Below are 21166 nucleotides of genomic sequence, written 5' to 3'. Positions count from 1 at the left end.
CTTTATAGAATAGCTTTAAAATAAAATAAAAACAAATATCCTGCACTATAACAAAGGCGTTTAGTCTAAAAACCAGATAAAACAGTAAATCTGAGGGAAATGATCTTGCTGCATGGACAGATAATTTACCTTGACAAGATTTCTTAAATTAAGATTATTAAATCTAGAAATAAGCATGTTGAACACTTAAAATAAGAAATTAACTCTTAAAAGAAGATAAATTAAAGCTGCAATTATAATGTAACTAATTATTTGTTTGTTACTAAGGTAAAAAAAAAATTAGATTTTGAAGTGTTAGATAATTTATCTCGTCTTAAGAGTTCATTTCTTATTTTAAGCGTTCAACATGCTTATTTCTACATTTAATAAAAAACAGATTTTTTTTTCAGAAAAACAGGAAAAAATTGTCAGAAAAACAGCAAAAAAATGTCAGAAAAGCAGAAAAAATAGTCAGAAAAACAGCAAAAAATTGTCAGAAAAACAGCAAAAAAAAATTGTCAGAAAAACAACAAAAAATTGTCAGGAAAGCAGAAAAAACGAGACAGCAAAACAGAAAAAATACTCTGAAAAACAGAAAAAAAATGATTTAGAAGTGTTAGATAATTGATCTTGTTTTAAGAGTTAATTTCTTATTTTAAGTGTTCAACATGCTTATTTCTAGATTTAATAATCTTAATTTAAGAAATCTTGTCAAGGTAAATTATCTGTCCATGCAGCAAGATCATTTCCCTCAGATTTACTGTTTGATCTGGTTTTTAGAATAAACACCTTTTTTTTGCAGTGTGCATTAAATGCTGGCTGCTCTGAAGTAGCTATATATCTTATATAATCCGCTAATCATCACAGTCAAATTATTGCAACAACAAAAAAGCTCCACATGATCAGAATTTATGCAAATGTGTACTTGTCATGTCTTGACATGTTACTGTTCACCATTATTGTTAAACCCAGGAGGAATTTATCTTTCTTGTTCATATTAATACCTGGCACAACTAAAGGTACATTTGTTTGGACAAATATAATAATAATAATAATAATAATAACAAAAAATAGCTGATAATAGTTTAAGAGCTGATATCTAGACATTTAACATGGTTTTATTGCTAATAACCAGCCGTTTTTTAAAGACAATAAGTCCAAATTCTCTGATTTCAGCTTCTTCAATGTGAATATTTCTGGTTTCTTTGTTCCTTTATGACAATAAACTGAATGTCTCTTTGGTTTGTGGACAAAACAAGAGATTTGAGGAAACACTGATTGATATTTTTATACATTTTATTGACCAAACAACTAATCGTTTAAATTATCAACAGATTAATCGATAATGAAAATAATCGTTTGTTGCAGCCCTGATAATAACCAAAATCATTATCAAGAAAACCATGGAAAATGTCTTAAAACTCTTATCAGCTATTTTTGTGGCATTAAAATGAACAATAAACTGAAGAAAACATGGTGGTCTAATCATTTTGTCCATGACTGTATACTATTTAAGCTACAGACTTTCTTCTTATTGTCTTATTGCCAGTACTTTAATAACTTTTTGTCCAAACATCCTTTTAGAGATCCTTGTTCCTGTGTTGGTGGCGACCAACTGGAACACCCCTCCCCTTTACCCCGCCCTAAACAAACAAGCAGAACCTGAGGTGGCAAAAAATGTCGTACTGTCGAAGCGGCAACATGGTGGACTCTGGACGAGCAACCGTAGCGTGTGTAATTTTTTGCCTTGGTGGCTTTTAGATGCTAGAAACACTTAAAAATGACATGAACGTTAATGAGCGTTCATGTTGTCACTGACTAAATCCCACACACTGCACCTTTATAGGTGGAATGACATTTTTTTCTGCTACCTTTTCTGTGTAATGTCATTTCAATGTCATTTCTGTTTTGTTGATATATTTTTGCTGAAATTTTGATGTGTTTTCCAATTTGTAAATGTGTTTTCTGTCTGTTTTTCTTGTTATTTTTCTGTCAGCAATATTACAGAAAAACTTCAGGCTCAGTTTCCATAAAACTTGGTGTAATTGTGGGGCATGCACCAAAAAAGAACCCGTTATATTTTGGAGCAGATACAAAACTAATTTTTCCCTTTTGTTCACATTGTTAGATAGGGCATTTGTGATGCATTCATATGTTCTCGAAGTAATCTGAAAAATGAGTGCTTCACTTGAATGCCCAGTCAAATGCTAACACTGTGAGCTAAGGTTAGCCTTAGTGTGTTCTAGTTCTGTTTCTTCCAGTTTTTCCCCTCACAGCCACCGTAGTTAATACAAGATAATATTTGGCAATGAAACAAATCTTAACATGCAGCTGATCTGTGTTATCAGCTGCACGCTGCAGTGGAATAAGAGATAAAACCCCAGAGAGCTGCTCCTCCTCCTCCATCCTACTGTTTCTTGTCGTCCTGGTTCCCCAGCAGGCTGTAGAGCGCTCTGACCAGCAGGGACGCTCCAGTGATCCCAGTAACAGCCGACAGGCTCTTCCACATGCTGGCGGCCCTCTGGTGTCGCTCCATGAAGCTGCTGTGGTCGGAGGCCACCAGGACGAAGCTCCGTCCGTCCTGGGGGGCCTGCAGCCTCATCACCTGCCCCCCCCTCCAGCACCACCTCCCCGAAGCCCGTCAGGGTGCTCCCCACCCGCAGCAGCTCCTCGCTCTCCTCCAGGGCGCCCGGCTTCTCCCCGCTGAGGCCCTGCAGCACGGCGCCCACCACGCTCTCCTCGGCACGCTTCACCTTAAAGTAAACTCTCTCCAGGAAGCTGCCCGACGCCTCCAGAGGCTCCTTCACCTTCACATGCAGCTCAGACATGAAGGCTCCGGGGCTGACCAGAGAGAACGGCACCGTGGTGGTGCTCTCCTTCTTATTCATGGTCCGAGTGTTCCTGGAAGAGTCATAAACTGTTAATAACAGGTTAGTTAATGTCATTAAACTGTTATTAACAGGTTAGTTAATGTCATTAAACTGTTAATAACAGGTTAAACTGTTAATAGCAGGTTAGTCATATGTCATTAAACTGTTAATAACAGGTTAAACTGTTAATAACAGGTTAGTTAATGTCATTAAACTGTTAATAACAGGTTAGTTAATGTCATTAAACTGTTAATAACAGGTTAGTTAATGTCATTAAACTGTTAATAACAGGTTAAACTGTTAATAACAGGTTAAACTGTTAATAACAGGTTAGTTAATGTCATTAAACTGTTAATAACAGGTTAAACTGTTAATAACAGGTTAGTTAATGTCATTAAACTGTTAATAACAGGTTAACCTGTGGTTCTGTTAATTTTTACATGTTGCATTTTTCTTGTTAATAAAAATATTTCTGTTAAATTTTGAGGTCTTTGTTTTTATCCTTGTGGTATCGAAAATGGTATCGAATATTTTCCTAAGTATCGGTATCGAAGTTGAAAATGGAGGAATGAAGGAAAATATTTTTATTTACAAGAAAAATACGACATGTAAAAATGAACAGAACCACAGGTTTAATATTTATAATAAAAAACAGTTGTGCAAAAAGAAACTGCAACTATGGTAACAAGCTTCAGGTCTGAGGTAGTGCAAAAAATAAATAAATACAATAAACAATAACAATTAGAACAATATTTTGAGGTTGTATGCTGGGCACAATATTAGGCAAGCTTGATAAGTCGACTTTTCTCTGCTTCATTCTGGGACTTCAAGAGAGAAAATAACACTTTTCAGTCAGCAACATTTATGTAAACTTATTAACTGTTAATGCTTATGTATACTGACACTGTCAGTTAACGTAATATAGACATACTACATGCCTGATTTATTTATTTTTTATTATTTATGTTGTTTATAATCATTAACGTGACGTCAGCCTTTAATTGCTAGCTGCGGCTAATGGCTAATAATAACACTATACTTTTGAAAATGAGTAACGTATCCAGATACAACGTTTTAGTATCGATACTTTTGACAACCCTAGTTGCAGCCGCTGCAGACGGCCTGAGGAGCTACATGTTGTAGCTGCTTGATAAAGAGCCTCTTTTATTGTGTAACTGTACCATGTCTTGGTGAGGTTGTTCCAGTACTTCCAGTGTTCTTCCACTGCAACTTTCTGGATCACACCAAAGCACCGCGGGACGAACTGGCTGGCCAGAGGCTCCCCGTCTGCCTGGACCAGACCTCCACACAGACACAAGGACACTTAGAATATCTCTCACTGGTCCCACTACAAACTGACTTTACATTTACTAACATGTTGATTTTGGTTTGTACCTTCTACAGCGACGTACTGGAGCCTCTTGTGTGGAGACGCCCTCAGAACTTTGACCAAATGTTGATCTGGCTTGAAAATGGGTATTTCCTAAAATGAAAAAAAGGGAGAGAAGCTTTTAGTTTAAAGTTTTATTTGAATCATTACAAGACCGGGGGCCGGATTCACAAAGCATTCTTAAGAAAAAATGCTTCTTAAGTGCCACTTTTTCTTAAATTTGCTCTCAAGAAGATTTGGTATTCATGAAGAAATTCTTATCTTTTCTTTAGTTTCTTTCTTAACTTTATTAAAGTTTTTTTTTTCCTAAGATAGAACTTGAGAACAAATGAGATTTTTGAAAAAAAAAAAAGTTATTTAGATTTATTCTCATATTTCTTCACAACTTTAAGAGAAATACGTCTGAAAGATAGATAGATAGATAGATAGACAGATAGATGTCATTTTATGCCTGTTTCTTTGTCATTTTGTGTCTGTTTCGGTCATTTTATGCCAATTTTTTGTCATTTTGTGTAATTTAGATTTAGAAGTGTTAGATAATCTATCTTGTTTTAGGAGTTAATTTCTTATTTTAAGTGTTCAACATGCTTATTTCTAGATTTAACAATATTAATTTAAGATCTTGTCAAGGTAAATTATCTGTCCATGCAGCAAGATCATTTCCCTCAGATTTACTGTTTTATCTGGTTTTTAGACTAAACACCTTTTTTTTTTTTTTTTTTTACAGTGTAGTGACCTTAAGTTAAAAATCTAAGAACGTCCTAATTGAGAAAACTAAGAAGTTTCTAAGACATATGACAATTCTTAAGAAAAAAAATGGTGAATAGCTTTTAAGAACATTCTTAGGAACATTCTTGAGTTTTATCTTAAGAACACTTTTGTGAATCTGACCCCTGAGCTGCTTTAACAGGACGTAAACAGCTTTACCTTCAGCTTCTCCAACTCTTTGTTCTTTTCTTGGTATAATCGGTAGAAAAGGGCAGAACAGGCGAAGCTGGAGCCGACCCCGATGAGGAGCAGCGGGCTCAGCGGGACATCACTCATAGCTGGAACTACCACAGTAACATGTCAACAAAGACTCAGAGGAAAGTAAGAACATGAGGATTAACTCTAGAATACCTTTCAACAGTCATTAGATAAAGGACACGCGAGTTAAATAACACGTACCTGTTGAACTCTGACACACCTGAAGGTTGGTTTGGACTCTTAAACCTAAAAACAAGAGCTTCACTTCACGTTAGTTTCACTTCCTTGTTGCTCACGTTGCGTCATGTTTCATCAGCCAATAGGAAAAAAGAAGCATTTTTCTTATGACACGTTTTGGCCACCAGGTGGCAGCAGAGTCCTCCTGGAATATTTATTAGTTTTCTCAGTTCCTTTGGTGCATTTCTCACATCAATATTAATATTTGAACCAAGGTTATAATAGTTTTGGATTTTTCATTAGTTTTAGTTTTAATTTCGTTGTGAATTTTTGTTTTCAAATTCAGTTAGTTTTAGTTAGTTTTTAGAGTGAGTTTTCTAGTTTTAGTTTAGTTTTTATTAGTTTCAGTGTTAGTGTTAGTTTTAGTTTTTTTGTAATGGGCTATGTGTTGGGTGTGTGATTCAAAGAGGTCATAATACATTTTGCCTTTATTTCCTTTGGTTTATCATCTCAGCCCCAATAAGGTTATTAACTGTTTTGTATTTTGGTTCTAGTGTAAACATCCCAGTCTCAGTAAACATATTCACCATGTGTTGCATGTTCAAATAGAAACACTGAATTATGAATGAAAAAAGTTGACAAAAACGAAAACTAAGGACATTTTCACTATAATTTCAGTTAGTTTTAGTTAGTTTTGTAACCACAAAATACAGTTTCAGTTAGTTATCGTTTTTAAAAAAACTCTAGTTTTTATTTTTATTTCAGTTAACGAAAATGTTTTTTCAATTCTAGTTTTCGTTATTTCGTTAGTTTTAGTTAACTATAATAACCTTGATTTGAACAACAGTTAATGCATTTCTCAAAACAATTAGTACAAACTGCAAAGCCTAGTTGATGCACTGTATCTGGTCATGTATCCATATTGAGGAGTACTGGGGGAAAATTGTTAGCAAACTTAATTTGATTTTTAATGTCCAGCTTGGTGCTGATCCACAGGTTCTGCTTCTCGGTTTACCCAGTACTCATATTAAAGGGACTCATCAAAGAAGGCTGCTCAGTATTCTCACATTTGCTGCTCGAAATAATATATTGCTCAGATGGATTGATAATGCACCTCCAACAATTGGGGGTTGGCACAAAGTGATATTTGACCTAATACCAATGGAATATCTAACACACGGATTTAAATGTAAGATGGATGACTTTTTAAAGATCTGGGTACCCTTCTTTAAATACGCTGGTAAAAGACTCAACTATTGTATTAAAAGGGATGATAGATGAGGCAATGAGGGAAACTGGCTAACTGATGTTTTTGGGTTATAAGGAAGGACATTAATTTACTTATTATTTTTAATTATTTAAAAAAAATAGCTTTCTCTCAGAAATGGAAATTGAGATTTTTGGGAAAAATTGTTTTTTTTATTTTTTATTTTTAACGACTCTTCACTTCTTTTTTTTTTTTTTCCAGATGTATATTTGCTACATCACTGTCAATTGTAATGGGACAGAGCATTTTCATTGTATTGTCTGTATTACGTAATTAGTAATTGGATATTTGTTTTCTGTGGCCACAGTGTGTTGTTTGTTGTTTTTGTCTATGTTGGAAAATGCAATAAAAAATATTAAAAAAAAAAAAAACCTAGTTGATAACCTGCTAAAGCGTGTCACTTGCCCAAAATGGATAGTTCATTCCTCAAAAGCAAGTATTCATGTCAATGTCATCAAGATGAAAAGTCCTGACACCTTGTTTATGAACAAGATAGTCAAATGTCTCTGTCATGTTTTCATTATGACAGTTTACTCTGGAAATGTTTTGCAATGCAAAAAAGTCAGATCTTGGTGACCTGAAAAATGCTCCAGACAGACTTTATACTATTTACACAGCCATTTGATAACTACAGTAAAGTTACACATTACTGTATTTAGTGAGGTAACTGAGTACAACACACTGAATATGTATATTTCACATTTTATTGCATATGCTCTTTTTAAGTCTAATTTGTTTACAATAGCGGTTCCCAAACTTTTTTAGCCGTGCACCTCTTTCTATGTCCAAACCAGGTTGACACACTCCCCATCCATCCAATCAAATGATGACAGGCTCAGGATCAGAGGCAGAAAGCACATACGTTAAGAAAATGTTATAATATTTTGAGCTGTGTTGAACAAAAATTGCAGCTAGTTTAAATGAGCGTGGAGCTAAAACAACCCGTCATTATAACACAGGTTGGAAAAATGGAAGAAGATAACTTCTTCTACGCTTCATTTTAAGATGAAGTGCATTTTGAAATTGACCAAAAATACATGTAAAAATGACCGAAAAAGACACAAAACAACCAAAAATATATGCAAAAATGACATAAAATTATCAAAATAGAGACTAATTGACCAAAAATACATGTAAAAATGACCAAAAAAGACACAAAACAACCAAAATAGACACTAATTGACCAAAAATACATGTAAAAATGACCAAAAAAGACACAAAACAACCAAAATAGACACTAATTGACCAAAAATACATGTAAAAATGACCGAAAAAGACACAAAACAACCAAAAATAGATGCAAAAATGACACAAAATTATCAAAATAGACACTAATTGACCAAAAATACATGTAAAAATGACCGAAAAAGACACAAAACAACCAAAAATAGATGCAAAAATGACCAAAAATGACACAAAATTATTAAAATAGACACTAATTGACCAAAAATACATGTAAAAATTACCAAACAACCAAAAATAGATGCAAAAATGAACAAAAAATGGCACAAAATTGAATAGCCTGCATTTATTAATTAATTAATAACACGTCTTTATTGTGTGTGGGGAAAAAAATGTAATTGTGTAATTATCAGACCGCCATTACATTTGTCATCTCACGCACCCCCTAGGAGCTTACTACAGTAAAGTTACACATTACTGTGTTTAGTGAGGTAACTGAGTACAACACACTGAATATGTATGTTTCACATTTTTATAGCATATGCTCAATGCAATTCTAATTTACTTATTTACAACAAACATAAAGTCCCTTTGGGCAGAGCTGTGCAAAACTGTAAACAATATTGCAAAACATAACATAACTGAACATACAACATGAATATTACTGTAAATCATTCATGCACATCCAGACGTTCCTCTCTGTCTGGACACATAGTTTCATCTACATCACAGCCAATATTACAGTTTTTTCTCAGTTCCTTTGGTGCATTTCTCACATCAATATTAATATTTGTACAACAGTTAGTTCAACCTCCACAACATTTAGTCATTAGTGCTCATCATAGAAGCAGTTTCTCCTTCATTACAACACATTACAAATGCTTTTGGACATGCATCAGTTGCTTTCATACAACTCCTACATAACTTTATCATTGCTTATGTCATGTCAGTCAAAATTAACTATACTTGTTAAATGCTGAATAGTCATTCCATATAAAACTAATAGTCCTCATTTCATTGCTTGAGTCATTACATACAAAAATGTTCAACAAATGTTATATATTTCTTTAAATACTTTTTAAAAATAATTTTTTTTACTGAAAATGTCGGTAACGCTTTATAATAAGGTCCTTAATAACCATTAATTAACAAGTAACAAGGCATTGTTCTCGCTTTAGATCTGGTAGTTGCAAAAAGCATAGTTAACTTATAGTTAACTTATGAGCAATAAAGTATATTTTAATATCAATAAGCAAACAAAATAAGATTAATAAAGGCATGGCAAAGACATAATGGGTGGGTCATGGGTGTTTGTAATGCCATTATTAACACTTATATAAGCTTATAAACACACAATAATGTTAATAAGCATCTTGTAAGGACTTACAAGGGCCTTATTACTTGTTAATTAATGGTTATTACAAGGACCTTAATATAAAGCGTTACCAAAATGTCTTCTAAATTGAACAATTTCTCTCAGGTGAACCTCAGCTTTCACTCATGAGAAGGCTGTGTGACGCATTAGTTGATACCGATGATAAACCACTTCTCTACACTTCAGTTTTTTCTGTAAGTCGCTTTGGATAAAAGCGTCTGCTAAATGACTAAATGTAAATGTAATATTGTTTACAGCTGTGTACAGCTCGACCCAAACGGACTTTATGTTTGTTGTACATGGGTAAAGGTTTTTTTTTTCCTTTTGCACAATGCTGTAAACCAGGGATTCCCAAAGTGTGGTGCGTGGACCCCTGGGGGTGCATGAGCTGCTCCTAGGGGGTGCGTGAGATGAAAAATGTAATGGCAGTCTGATAATTACACAATTATATTTTTTCCCCACACACATGTTCATTTTTGCATCTATTTTTGGTTGTTTTGTGTCTTTTTCGGTCATTTTTACATGTATTTTTGGTCAATTAGTGTCTAATTTGATAATTTTGTGTCATTTTGTGTCATTTTTGCATCTATTTTTGGTTGTTTTGTGTCTTTTTCAGTCATTTTTACATGTATTTTTGGTCAATAAGTCTCTATTTTGATAATTTTGTGTCATTTTTGCATATATTTTTGGTTGTTTTGTGTCTTTTTCAGTCATTTTTACATGTATTTTTGGTCAATTAGTGTCTATTTTGGTTGTTTTGTGTCTTTTTCAGTCATTTTTACATGTATTTTTGGTCAATTAGTCTCTATTTTGATAATTTTGTGTCATTTTTGCATATATTTTTGGTTGTTTTGTGTCTTTTTCAGTCATTTTTACATGTATTTTTGGTCAATTTCAAAATGCACTGCATCTTAAAATGAAGCGTAGAAGAAGTTATCTTCTTCCATTTTTCCAACCTGTGTTATAATGACGGGTTGTTTAGCTCCACGCTCATTTAAACTTGCTGCAATTTTTGTTCAACACAGCTCAAAATATTATAACATTTTCCTAACTTATGTGCTTTCTGCCTCTGATCCTGAGCCTGTCATCATTTGATTGGATGGACTGGGAGTGTGTCAACCCGGTTCGGACATAAAAGGGGGTGCACGGCTAAAAAAGTTTGGGAAATGCTGCTGTAAACAAATTAGAATTAAAGAGAGCATATGCAATAAAATGTGAAATATACATATTCAGTGTGTTGTAGTCAGATACCTCACTAAATACAGTAATGTGTAACTTTACTGTAGTTATCAAATGGCTGTGTAAATAGTATAAAGTCTGTCTGGAGCATTTTTCAGGTCACCAAGATCTGACTTTTTTGCATTGCAAAACATTTACAATGACAATAAACTGTCATAATGAAAACATGACAGAGCCATTTGACTATCTGGTTCATAATCATGTTGTCAGGACTTTTCAATCTGACACACTGTGGTCTGTCGGTGAGGAAGCTGGACAGTTATACAGACACAAGCGGCAAGTGAAAACACCTGTTGGGCAGGTTAGGAGGTGCAGGGGCTCCAAACTTTAACATACAAAGTATATGATCACTGAATGCAATATAATGCATTATTACTGATTTCGCTTAGTTAACCCTTTATCAGGCGAAGAACCGTATTTGGCAACTTCAGCGGATATCAAAAATAAAAAATAAAAACATTTAGAGAATTTTTTTTTAAATTTAATAGATTAAAGTGGCAGATCTACAAGAAAAAAAAAGTCGCAGATTTAAGAGATTTGAAGTGTCAAATCTGCGCGAAAAAAGTCGCAGATTCACCACTTTAAATCTCGTAAATCTGCGACTTTTTTCGCGCAGATTTGACACTTCAAATCTCTTAAATCTGCGACTTTTTTTCTTGTAGATTTGCCACTTTAAATCTCGTAAATCTGCAACTTTTTTTCTTGCAGATTCTCCACTTTAAATCTCGTAAATCTGCAACTTTTTTCGCGCAGATTTGCCACTGTAAATTTCTTAAATCTGCGACTTTTTTTCTTGTAGATTTGCCATTTTAAATCTCATAAATCTGCGACTTTTTTTCTTGTAGATTTGCCATTTTAAATCTCGTAAATCTGCGACTTTTTTCTTGTAGATTTGCCACTTTAATCTAGTAAATCTGCGACTTTTTTTCTTGTAGATTTGCCATTTTAAATCTCGTAAATCTGCAACTTTTTTCTTGTAGATTTGCCACTTTAATCTAGTAAATCTGCGACTTTTTTTCTTGTAGATTTGCCACTTTAAATCTCGTAAATCTGAGACTTTTTTCGCGCAGATTTGCCACTTTAGTCTAGTAAATTTGCAACTTTTTTCTTGACCCCATTTTGATATCCACTGAAGTTACCAAATATAGTTCTTCGCCTGATAAAGGGTTAAACAGTTAATTGAGCATATTTGTGGCTTTTATTCCCATAAATAGTAAAATTTTATTTCCGATTTCATGATTTTTGGGCTCAATATGTTAATAAAGCGGGTGAAAAAATAATAGATCATGTTGAAGTTGTGCTGTGAAAATACCAAATACCAAACATGGGTATAGTAAATTATATTATATTATGTGGTATATAAAGGGCAAATATGCTCAGAGCCCAGCGGGTTAAAATGACAGGAGAAAATATGACCCACACATGTAAAACAGGTGTGTTATCAAAGGCAAATTCTGTTTGCCAAGAGAGCATAGTCAACAAGTCAGTCCACAGGGAGAGGCAGAGAGAAAAGGGAAGCTGGCAAAGAGTGACGCTTTATTTTATGATGCGTGGGTTTATGACGTTGGTAACTTTCAGTAAGACATTGTTAGAGGATTAACTTCTTCACTGTGGAGTTTATTTAGGTGATCTGGACCTCTGTCAGGGGTCACACAAGGTGAATCTGAGAGGTCATGATGATATACACACATATTTGCAGTGGTGAATATAAAAAAAGAATTGGCAAATAATTGGAATTTCTGGCCTTGAACAGAAAGCATTTTTGGCAAAACCATAATACCTATCATTGATCCGACTTCACTTTGAGCGTCCTGAGTTCTTCCTGAACAGCTACATATGTTTTTTATGAAGAAAAATGAAGAAATAGCTTTGTAAGAGCGATCTGAAAAACTGTTAAATATGCTTTTCTACAGAAATCTTCTTGCGTTTTTAATATGGGAGCCAATGAGGCTGTTGGTGCATGTTGGTGGTGCATCTGTGCGTCCTACGCCCAAACTATAACTCTGACAGCTTTACCAGAGGATTGTGAGGGAGAAGACTAATTTTCCTACGTTTCTATGAATAAATTATTTCTGTAGAGTGGAATTTGCGGCCTGGAGCGCAGTTTTCAAATTTATTTTTTGACAGTTTTACCTCTCCCTCTACACTCTGGCGATGATGTCACACACTGTGGCACGAACATTCCGTGCAATACACACCCATTATAATCTCAGAATTTCTCCAAAAATGATCATGGTCATTGAACAGGGATTGATAAAAAACTATATGACCTATCGAAACGTGGATTAATACACCGATACACAAGACTTGTGTCTACTGTTTAAAGTTTAAATGGAGTCTCTAGGTGAAATTATGCCGGAGGAGTAGACGTTTAAAAATATCCAATTATTGTTCTTTTTCGCTCATTTCTTTTTTGGCCGTCCCATTCACTTCAATGCAAAATTTACCTTGCGAAAAATTCATATTCCGTAGAGAAAAATAATAGCACACCAATCCCGATCAAACCACACATTTTGATATATATATATATATATATATATATATATATATATATATATATATATATATATATATATATATATATATATATATACAAACTAGTAGCGGGATGAAATTGATTCCGGAAGAGGAAGAAGAAAAATCCACAGCATAACAGTAGTGCTCGGTGCGATTGCCCCGTGGCCCTAATAATAATCTAATAATATATTTGTGTAGGGCCTTTCTGCAAAATGATTACTTTTACTTTTGATACTTTAAGTACATTGTGATGCTGATACTTTTGAAGGACTTTTACTTGAGGTGGAGTAATTTCACAGCGTGGTATAACAATTTTTTCTTGAGTAATATATATTTGTGACCTTTCTGCTGCCTTGTAGAACACTAGATAGATTGATATACGCAAATAAAATGATAAATTATAATACAGTCTCCGTAGTGTCCATAAATGCATCATGACTCAGCATGCAAATCATAGTTTTCATGACTGCATCATCCAAACTGGTGACATAAATTACTATCACTCCATGACAACAAGCAGTAAAACTACTGTATTAAAGTGGCCTGTAGAGTAAAATACATTAATGTAAGAGGTGTCCTCTCAGAGAGACGGGGATTAAACAGAAACTCTTCATTCTATTTAGTTCAGAAAATGTACTTAAACTATGATAAGTAATGATATGCAGTCTGGGCCCTGTCAGTGTTAATATCATATATTATCCTTTGTTCGTTTGTTTGCAGTCAAATGTAACTGAGCGAAGTTGAGCACATTTTAATGAAATATTCAAAATGTATCTGCACTGCAGGAAATACTGGGAAACTGGAATGGACCTTTTGTTGGACCACAAATAGAAGTGAATGTTCAGGGGCATCTCAGACACACTGACTTCACAGTTTGATTTAAAATCCGGATGCCTGAAGAGTAAAGATGAGACTGGTAGAGAATGCTTTTGTCCTTTAGATACTTAACGCTCATTCTAATTCAGTTTTTTCCTCTTCAGTACGTCCATCCTGTCCTTGACTGCTGCTTTCTGAAAGCAAAGTGGAATCCAGTTTTTTAATGACGTCAGTTTCTTTATTGTTGGAGCATCTTTCACTCAAACATGCAGCCTTAGTGAACCTGCATGGAACAAACCCCTGTGATGACACTGACAACAGGGAGAGGCTCGTGTTTCTCATGTTTCTGTGCAGATATGTCTCGGTTCTGCAGAAATCAGGACAAAATGAAAATTCTGGTGTAATCTCCTCGTCTAATGAATAGTTATTATTCTTTTTCATAAGAAGAAAATGTCCCCAAATCCTCCTTTTTATTTCACGGCTATTTAAATTCTCTCATATTTGTGTTAAAGATGCACATGCACACACACACACACACACACACACACACCCGTTGGCTCTTCCTCTCCCCACTGAGTGAGAGCGGACAGAAGACACTCTGCTGTCTGAATGTTTATGCCAAACTATTTCTGTGTACAATATCCATAACTGTATAACATTTATTAAGACAGAGGAGATTGGGTGTCACAGCAGCTTGTAGTCAGACAATAATAATGGATGGGTGCGTTCATGTCACATGTTTTGAGTCTCTTTGTGTGTTTTTTTAAGCCTCTTTGTGGTTGTTTTGAGTCTTTCTAGTTGTTTTGTGTCTCTTTGTGGTTGTTTGCAGTCTTTTTGGCTGTTTTACATTTACATTTAGTTATTTAGCAGACACTTTTATCCAAAGCAACTTACAGGAAAAAAGGGGAACAATCAAGGTATAGTGCAAGTTCTGTGTCTCTTTGTGGTTGTTTTTTGTCTCTTTGTAGTTGTTTTTTTGTCTTTTTGTGTTTTTTTTGTCATTCTAGTTGTTTTGTGTCTCTTTGCGGTCATTTTATGTCTATTTATGGTTGTTCCATGTCACAATGTGGTTGTTTTGAGTCTTTTTGTGGTTGTTTTGTGTATTTTTGTGGTTGTTTTGAGTCTTTTTGTGGTTGTTTTTAGCCTCTTTGTGGTTGTTTTGAGTCATTCTAGTTGTTTTGTGTCTCTTTGTGGTTGTCCTGTGTCACAATGTAGTTGTTTTGAGTCTTTTTAATTGTTGTTTGTCTCTTTGTGGTTCGTTTGTGTCTCTTTGTGGTTGTTTTGAGTCATTCTAGTTGTTTTGTGTCTATTTGTGGTTGTTTTGTGTCTCTGTGTGGTTATTTTAAGTATTTTTAGTTGTTTTATGTCTCTTTGAGGTTGTTTTGAGTCTTTTTAGTAGTTTTGTGTCTCTTTGTGGTCGTTTTGTGTCTCCTGAGGCCGTAGCACATCTCAAAAAGACTGCTGTTGTTGTTTATTTACTGTCCAACAAGAAATGTTTACAGTCACTTCAGACAGAGTCTCTACCCCTTGGGCCCCCGAGGCCTGTTCCAATAGGCCCATTCAATAATCCATCTATACCAGAGGAGAAAATAAATGTGACCTCACCACATTCATTAAAACGATGCTCTGAGGAAAACTAATCCGTGTACAAAATATTATCCGATAGTTGTCGTGATGTTTCTCTCCAATGGCTCCAATGACCCGGATTGCAAAAAAACCTCCAAAACATTTCATCATTGTTGGGTGTAGGCGTGTATTTTTGGTGACTTTCATGTTTCCATTTTAAATGATGGATGATGTTTCTGGAGAAGTTCCTACATTAAAATGCTTTATGGCCCACAGATCATCCAAAAAAACACTAAACAGAAGTGTTTCTCTTGGTTCCTGAAGAGAAACTTGGCAATCATCTCATTATTTTATAAGGATTTATGGACACACTCATTAAAGATTTACATTGTTCCCTGCTGGGAAGATAATTTCACTCTCTTATTATCATTTCAGTTTGATGAGTTTGGAGCGCATCATTGGCTCCATTAAGATATCTGGCATGTTGACTGACAGCTCGCACGTCATTGCAGACATTTATTTTGAAACTATTTATATGCACCTCAATGTTCTCCACAGGTAGCTTGTGAGGGGGGCAACATTATCTTTCACCTTGAGTGTAAATAATTTATGCAGCAAATACCAACAATAAATATAAGGTTTCTGAATGTGCAATAAAGCAGTGGTTCCCAACCTTTTTCTTGAGGGAACCACATTTTTACCATTGTAAACTTTAGCAACCCCCCCATTGTCCATTGCTTCTATGAAGCCGAACTCAATTGCTAGGTGAGGTTACCGCTTTGTGAGGTTACCGCTTTGTGAGGTTACCGCAAGGCGAGGTTACCGCTAGGTGAAGTTACCTCTAGGTGAGGTTACCGCTAGGTTTGGCTACCTCTCGGTGAGGTTACCGCTAGGTGAGGTTGCCGCCAGGCGAGGTTACCGCTAGGGGAGGTTACCACTAGGTGAAGTTACCGCTAGGTGAGGTTACCACCAGGTGAGGTTACCGCTAGGTGACGTTACCGCTAGGTGAGGTTATCACTAGGTGAGGTTACCTCTAGGTGAGGTTAACGCTAGGGGAGGTTACTGCTAGGGGAGGTTACCACTAGGTGAAGTTACCGCTAGGTGAGGTTACCTCTAGGTGAGGTTACCACCAGGTGAGGTTACCGCTAGGTGACGTTACCGCTAGGTGAGGTTATCACTAGGTGAGGTTACCTCTAGGTGAGGTTACCTGTTTATACTGCAGGAGGGATATTACACATGTCCTTATTCTCGCGATATAGCCTTTATTTTTAAACTTTTCTTTTAGTGATTTTTCTATTTAAATAAATGAATAAGCATTTAATGTAGCCCTTATTTAGTTGTTTTTGTCCCACTAATGAATGAAATGCTGACTCATCTATATTTAACACATTAGATTTAATATTCAAAGTTTCATGAGTTTTGGGGTATGTTCAGGCAGTGAAAAATGCGATCATTTGGGACTAAGAATAAAAATGAAAATAAATAATCATTTGAAATACAATAGGGACCTCGCAGGTCGTTGCCTGCTCGGGCCCTAATTAATATCCATGTTTATTTTGAGTAATAAGGCTACACGGTGGTGTCTCCGGGTCCTCCAGGTTCCCCCCGCAGTCCAAAGACATGCAGCTTAGGTTTAATTGGTGACTCCACATTGCCCGTAGGAATGTATGAGAGCGTGAATGATGTCAAAGTTCAGATAAGTGTTACAAGTAGGATCAGGAATCAGAAAATGTGCATATTAAACCCAAAATGTTTGCTGTAAAGACACCCAAGTCATACTATTATTTGGACTGAGATGCAATGTAAAATGTAACTAAGTATATTTACTCAAGTACAGTACTTAACCCTCTGGAGTCCAGAAGTTTCCATGTCCAATTTAGTGCATCAACCCTTTTTCAGCAAAGGTAAAAAAAAAAAAACAACTCGACCAAGATTATGTTTTTGCAGAGGTTTTTCAAATTTTGCAGTTTGCATTGATCATTTTTAATGCAATATTTTGTCTTTAATTTTTTTGTGTGGTTTTTGACAATTTTTTTGTGTTTTTGTGTTTTTTATGTGTGTTTTTATGTGTGTTTTTTGTCATTTTTGTGTGTTTTTGTATTTTTTGTAATTTTATTATTCATTATTTTTTCTGCTGTTTTTGTGTGTATAAATGGATTTTTTTTTAATTGTGCATTTCCATAGACACGTGTCTTTTGTTTGTATTTTCGGTATTTTTGGCAGCTTTATACTTAAATGTAAACTTAAAATAAAATGAAAAATCTGATTGATAGCCAAGTTTGTGTGGAGAAACACATGCCACATTTGAACCAAAATCTCCTGGACTTCAGAGGTTTAATAATAAATGCCAAATAGCAGAAATGTATGTATGTAATGTGTATAGAACGTATGTCTTATGGTGTTTATGGACGAACACAGGAATGTGGAATCTGACTTCTGACCTGAAATTCCACAGGATTTACCCAATACGAGTGAAAAGCTCAAACATTAACTTTCATCCCAGATGAAGGTTATTCTGACATCCATCAAAGCTTTCAAAAGCCTTTATGAGTCACCTGCTGGTAGTAAAGCAGAGCATTAAAACGTGAGGTAAAGCACATACATGCTGCCACTGGAGGAGTCCATGCTCAGAAAACAAGGACAGCTTCTGTGCATTGTTTTCCTTAACATGATGTGAAATAAATGAGCCATCTCTTCACACTGACAGAAACCATCTGACCAGAGAAAAACACACAAACGGCATGTTTGCCACATTGCAGAACTTCTGCAGGGAGCTGAAGTGTTTTTCAGTTTTCCCACAGTATTTTTTTTTCTTTATATGAATTATGATCGTTAGAACTCTTTCTTTTCCACAGCCTGCTGCAGCCACTTCACATATGTGCACCATGCATCATTCTCTCAGTGTATTATCTTATCTGGGAGCAGCGTGTCAGCTCCATATCTGAAGAGAAACAGATTTTTATTGCATGTAACTGCACTGTTGACATGTGAATGTCTACTGTATATGGTGTTCTATATGGTCTGAAGCAGTCATAAAAAAACATCACAGGTTAATGGTTCGCATGTGTATTTTGTTGGACTGTTTATGTAAATATGTATGTTATGTATGCACACCCTGCATAGGCTAAATATATGACACGTTGCTATGTTATTATTACTACTACTACTACTACTACTACTACTATTATTATTATATACATATACTGTTGCTGCCATTACTATTATTTCTATATACTGTGGTATACTATTATTATTATACAGGCCTTATAAGGGCCACGGGGCAATCGCACCGAGCACTATTGTTATACTGTGGATTTTTTCTTCTTCCTCTTCCGGACGCAATTTCGTCCCGCTACTGATATATCAAAACGTGCGGTTTGATCGGGATCGGTGTGCTATTACTTTTCTCTATGGAAAACGAATTTTTCGTGACATAAGTCGCAAAAAACTGCCCAAAACTTTGCATTGAAGTGAATGGGACGGCCGAAAAAAAATGAGCGAAAAAGAACAATAATTGGAGATTTTTAAACGTCTACTTCTCCGGCATAATTTCACCTAGAGACTCCATTTAAACTTTAAACAGTAGACACAAGTCTTGTGTATCGGTGTATTAATCCACGTTTCGATGGGTCATATAGTTTTTTATCAATCCCTGTTCAATGACCATGATCATTTTTGGAGAAATTCTGAGATTATAATGGGTGTGTATTGCACGGAATGTTCGTGTCACAGTGTGTGACATCATCGCCAGGGTGTAGAGGGAGAGAAAAATTGTCAAAAAATAAATTTGAAAACTGCGCTCCAGGCCGCAAAGTCCACTCTACAGAGATAATTTATACATAGAAACGTAGGAAAATTAGTCTTCTCTCTCACAATCCTCTGGTAAAGCTGTCAGAGTTATAGTTTGGGCGTAGGACGCACAGATGCTCCACCAACACCACCAACAGCCTCATTGGCTCCCATATTAAAAACGCAGGAAGATTTCTGAAAAAGGGAGATGTAACAGTTTTTTTAGATCGCTCTAACAAAGCAATTTTTTCATTTTTCTTTAAAAAAATCACATGTAGACGTTCAGGAAGAACTCAGGACGCTCAAAGTGAAGTCGGATCAATGATAGGTATTATGGTTTTGCCAAAAATGCTTTCTGTTCAAGGCCAGAAATTCCATTCTGTCCACCTCTGGCTGCTGTCACTCTTCTGGAACATTTGACAGTTGGTGGCAGTTAATTCTGTTGATTGCTTTGATCTGATTGCCTTTGATCTTTGATATGATTACAGTTACAGATACACACACAAACACTTGCGTGTAAGCGTGCACACTCCTCCAGATAAACGTGCTTCAAACACACACACACACACACACACACACATCTTGAGGTTAAAGGGCATAGGTTGCTGTATAAATAAATACTTGAAAAGGAATGCTTGTTGTAGGTGTGCTCCTTGTATATAATATAGTATCATAACATTACTAGTATTAATTGTTTGAAATCTCTGAAGAATCTCATCATAGTGTACACACACCGGCAGTAGCCCCCGTGGCCCTTTCACAATTTCCCCAGAGGAAATTTTCTAGTTTAGACTTATTAGGCTGTTTAATTTTAATTTTAGGCTCAATATAAGGTTTGCAGCTCCATTCCGCAATTTTTTCTTTTTTTTTGGCCAACAGTGGCTCTTCAGTTAGTAAAGGTTGCCCACCCCACAAATTAAAGCATTGCTATTTGTTCCCTATACTCTTCCCTCTTTTTAAAGTATCGCATCACTCAAAAACATGCATTGTAGAAATCTGACAGGCTAAAAATGGGGCAACACCGTACCATAGAGGGTTAAACAGATTTATTTATTTTCTTTTACACTGTAGTTCCTTTCCAACACTGCTTTTTTTTCTCCATAAGCAGCTCAGAGTACAAGAATACCCTTAGACACACAGTAAATGCAACAACATTGCAGTCATCGTTCTGAAATAATAAATAAATGGTATAACAAAAGCCCTTTGGAACATATTTGTTCATCACAAATAGACTATAGAAATATTACAAAGGCTCAGAGGACGGATACAGGAGCCTCCTTTCACTTTTTCTTTGTAGCGACGTGTTTACGCCCTCAGCTAATGACGTTAACACAGGGTCCTCCACTGGATACTGGTTGGTTGTTCAAGGTAAAGAACAAGTGGGAGGAGAAGGAGGAGGAGGAGGAGGAGGAGGTTTCAAGGTAGTCCATGGGCCAATTGTGGCCCTCGTGACGATATTTTGTGGCCCCCACCTTGATATGTCTTTTTTGGTAATTTTGTGTCTTTTTTAAGTAATTTAGTTTTTTTCCTGTCATTTTGTGTCTTGTTTTGGTAATTTTGTGTCTTTTTTAAGTAATTTTGTATCTTTTTTGGTCATTTTGTGTCTTTTTTTTAGTAATTTTGTGTCTTTTTTGGTCATTTTGTGTCTTTTTTTTTGTTTTTTGCAATTTTGTGTCTTTTTTTGGCCATTTTGTGTCTTTTTTAAGTAATTTTGTGGGGTTTTTTGGTCATTTTGTTTGTGTCTTTTTTTTTTAGTAATTTTGTGTCTTTTTTGGTCATTTTGTGTCTTTTTTTATTTTATTTTTTTAGCAATTTTGTGTCTTTTTTTTTGTCATTTTGTGTCTTTTTAAAGTAATTTTGTGTGTGGTTTTGGTCATTTTGTGTCTTTTTTTTAGTAATTTCGTTTCACTTTTTCTTTGTAGCGACGTGTTTACGCCCTCATCTAATGACGTTAACACACGCTCGTTCATTGGATACTTGTTGGTTGTTCAAGGTAAAGAGCGAGTGGGAGGAGGAGGAGAGGAGGAGGAGGT

General features: G+C 35.4%; 1 protein-coding gene across 1 annotated transcript; it reads right to left on the bottom strand.

Moving 5' to 3' along the window:
- Positions 1-2258: 2258 nt before the first annotated feature.
- On the bottom strand, positions 2259-5468 carry LOC131980759 (mitochondrial ubiquitin ligase activator of nfkb 1-A). The gene is given in 6 exon segments (XM_059345060.1): positions 2259-2593; positions 2595-2880; positions 4031-4151; positions 4245-4332; positions 5167-5291; positions 5407-5468. Coding segments are annotated over 5 exon segments (819 nt in total). The 5' UTR covers positions 5284-5291; positions 5407-5468; the 3' UTR covers positions 2259-2386.
- Between the last annotated feature and the right edge of the window lie 15698 nt (positions 5469-21166).

The sequence above is a fragment of the Centropristis striata genome, chromosome 11 (assembly GCF_030273125.1).
Source record: "Centropristis striata isolate RG_2023a ecotype Rhode Island chromosome 11, C.striata_1.0, whole genome shotgun sequence".
Lineage (NCBI taxonomy): Eukaryota > Metazoa > Chordata > Actinopteri > Perciformes > Serranidae > Centropristis > Centropristis striata.
This window is presented reverse-complemented; position numbering and strand designations above follow the sequence as displayed.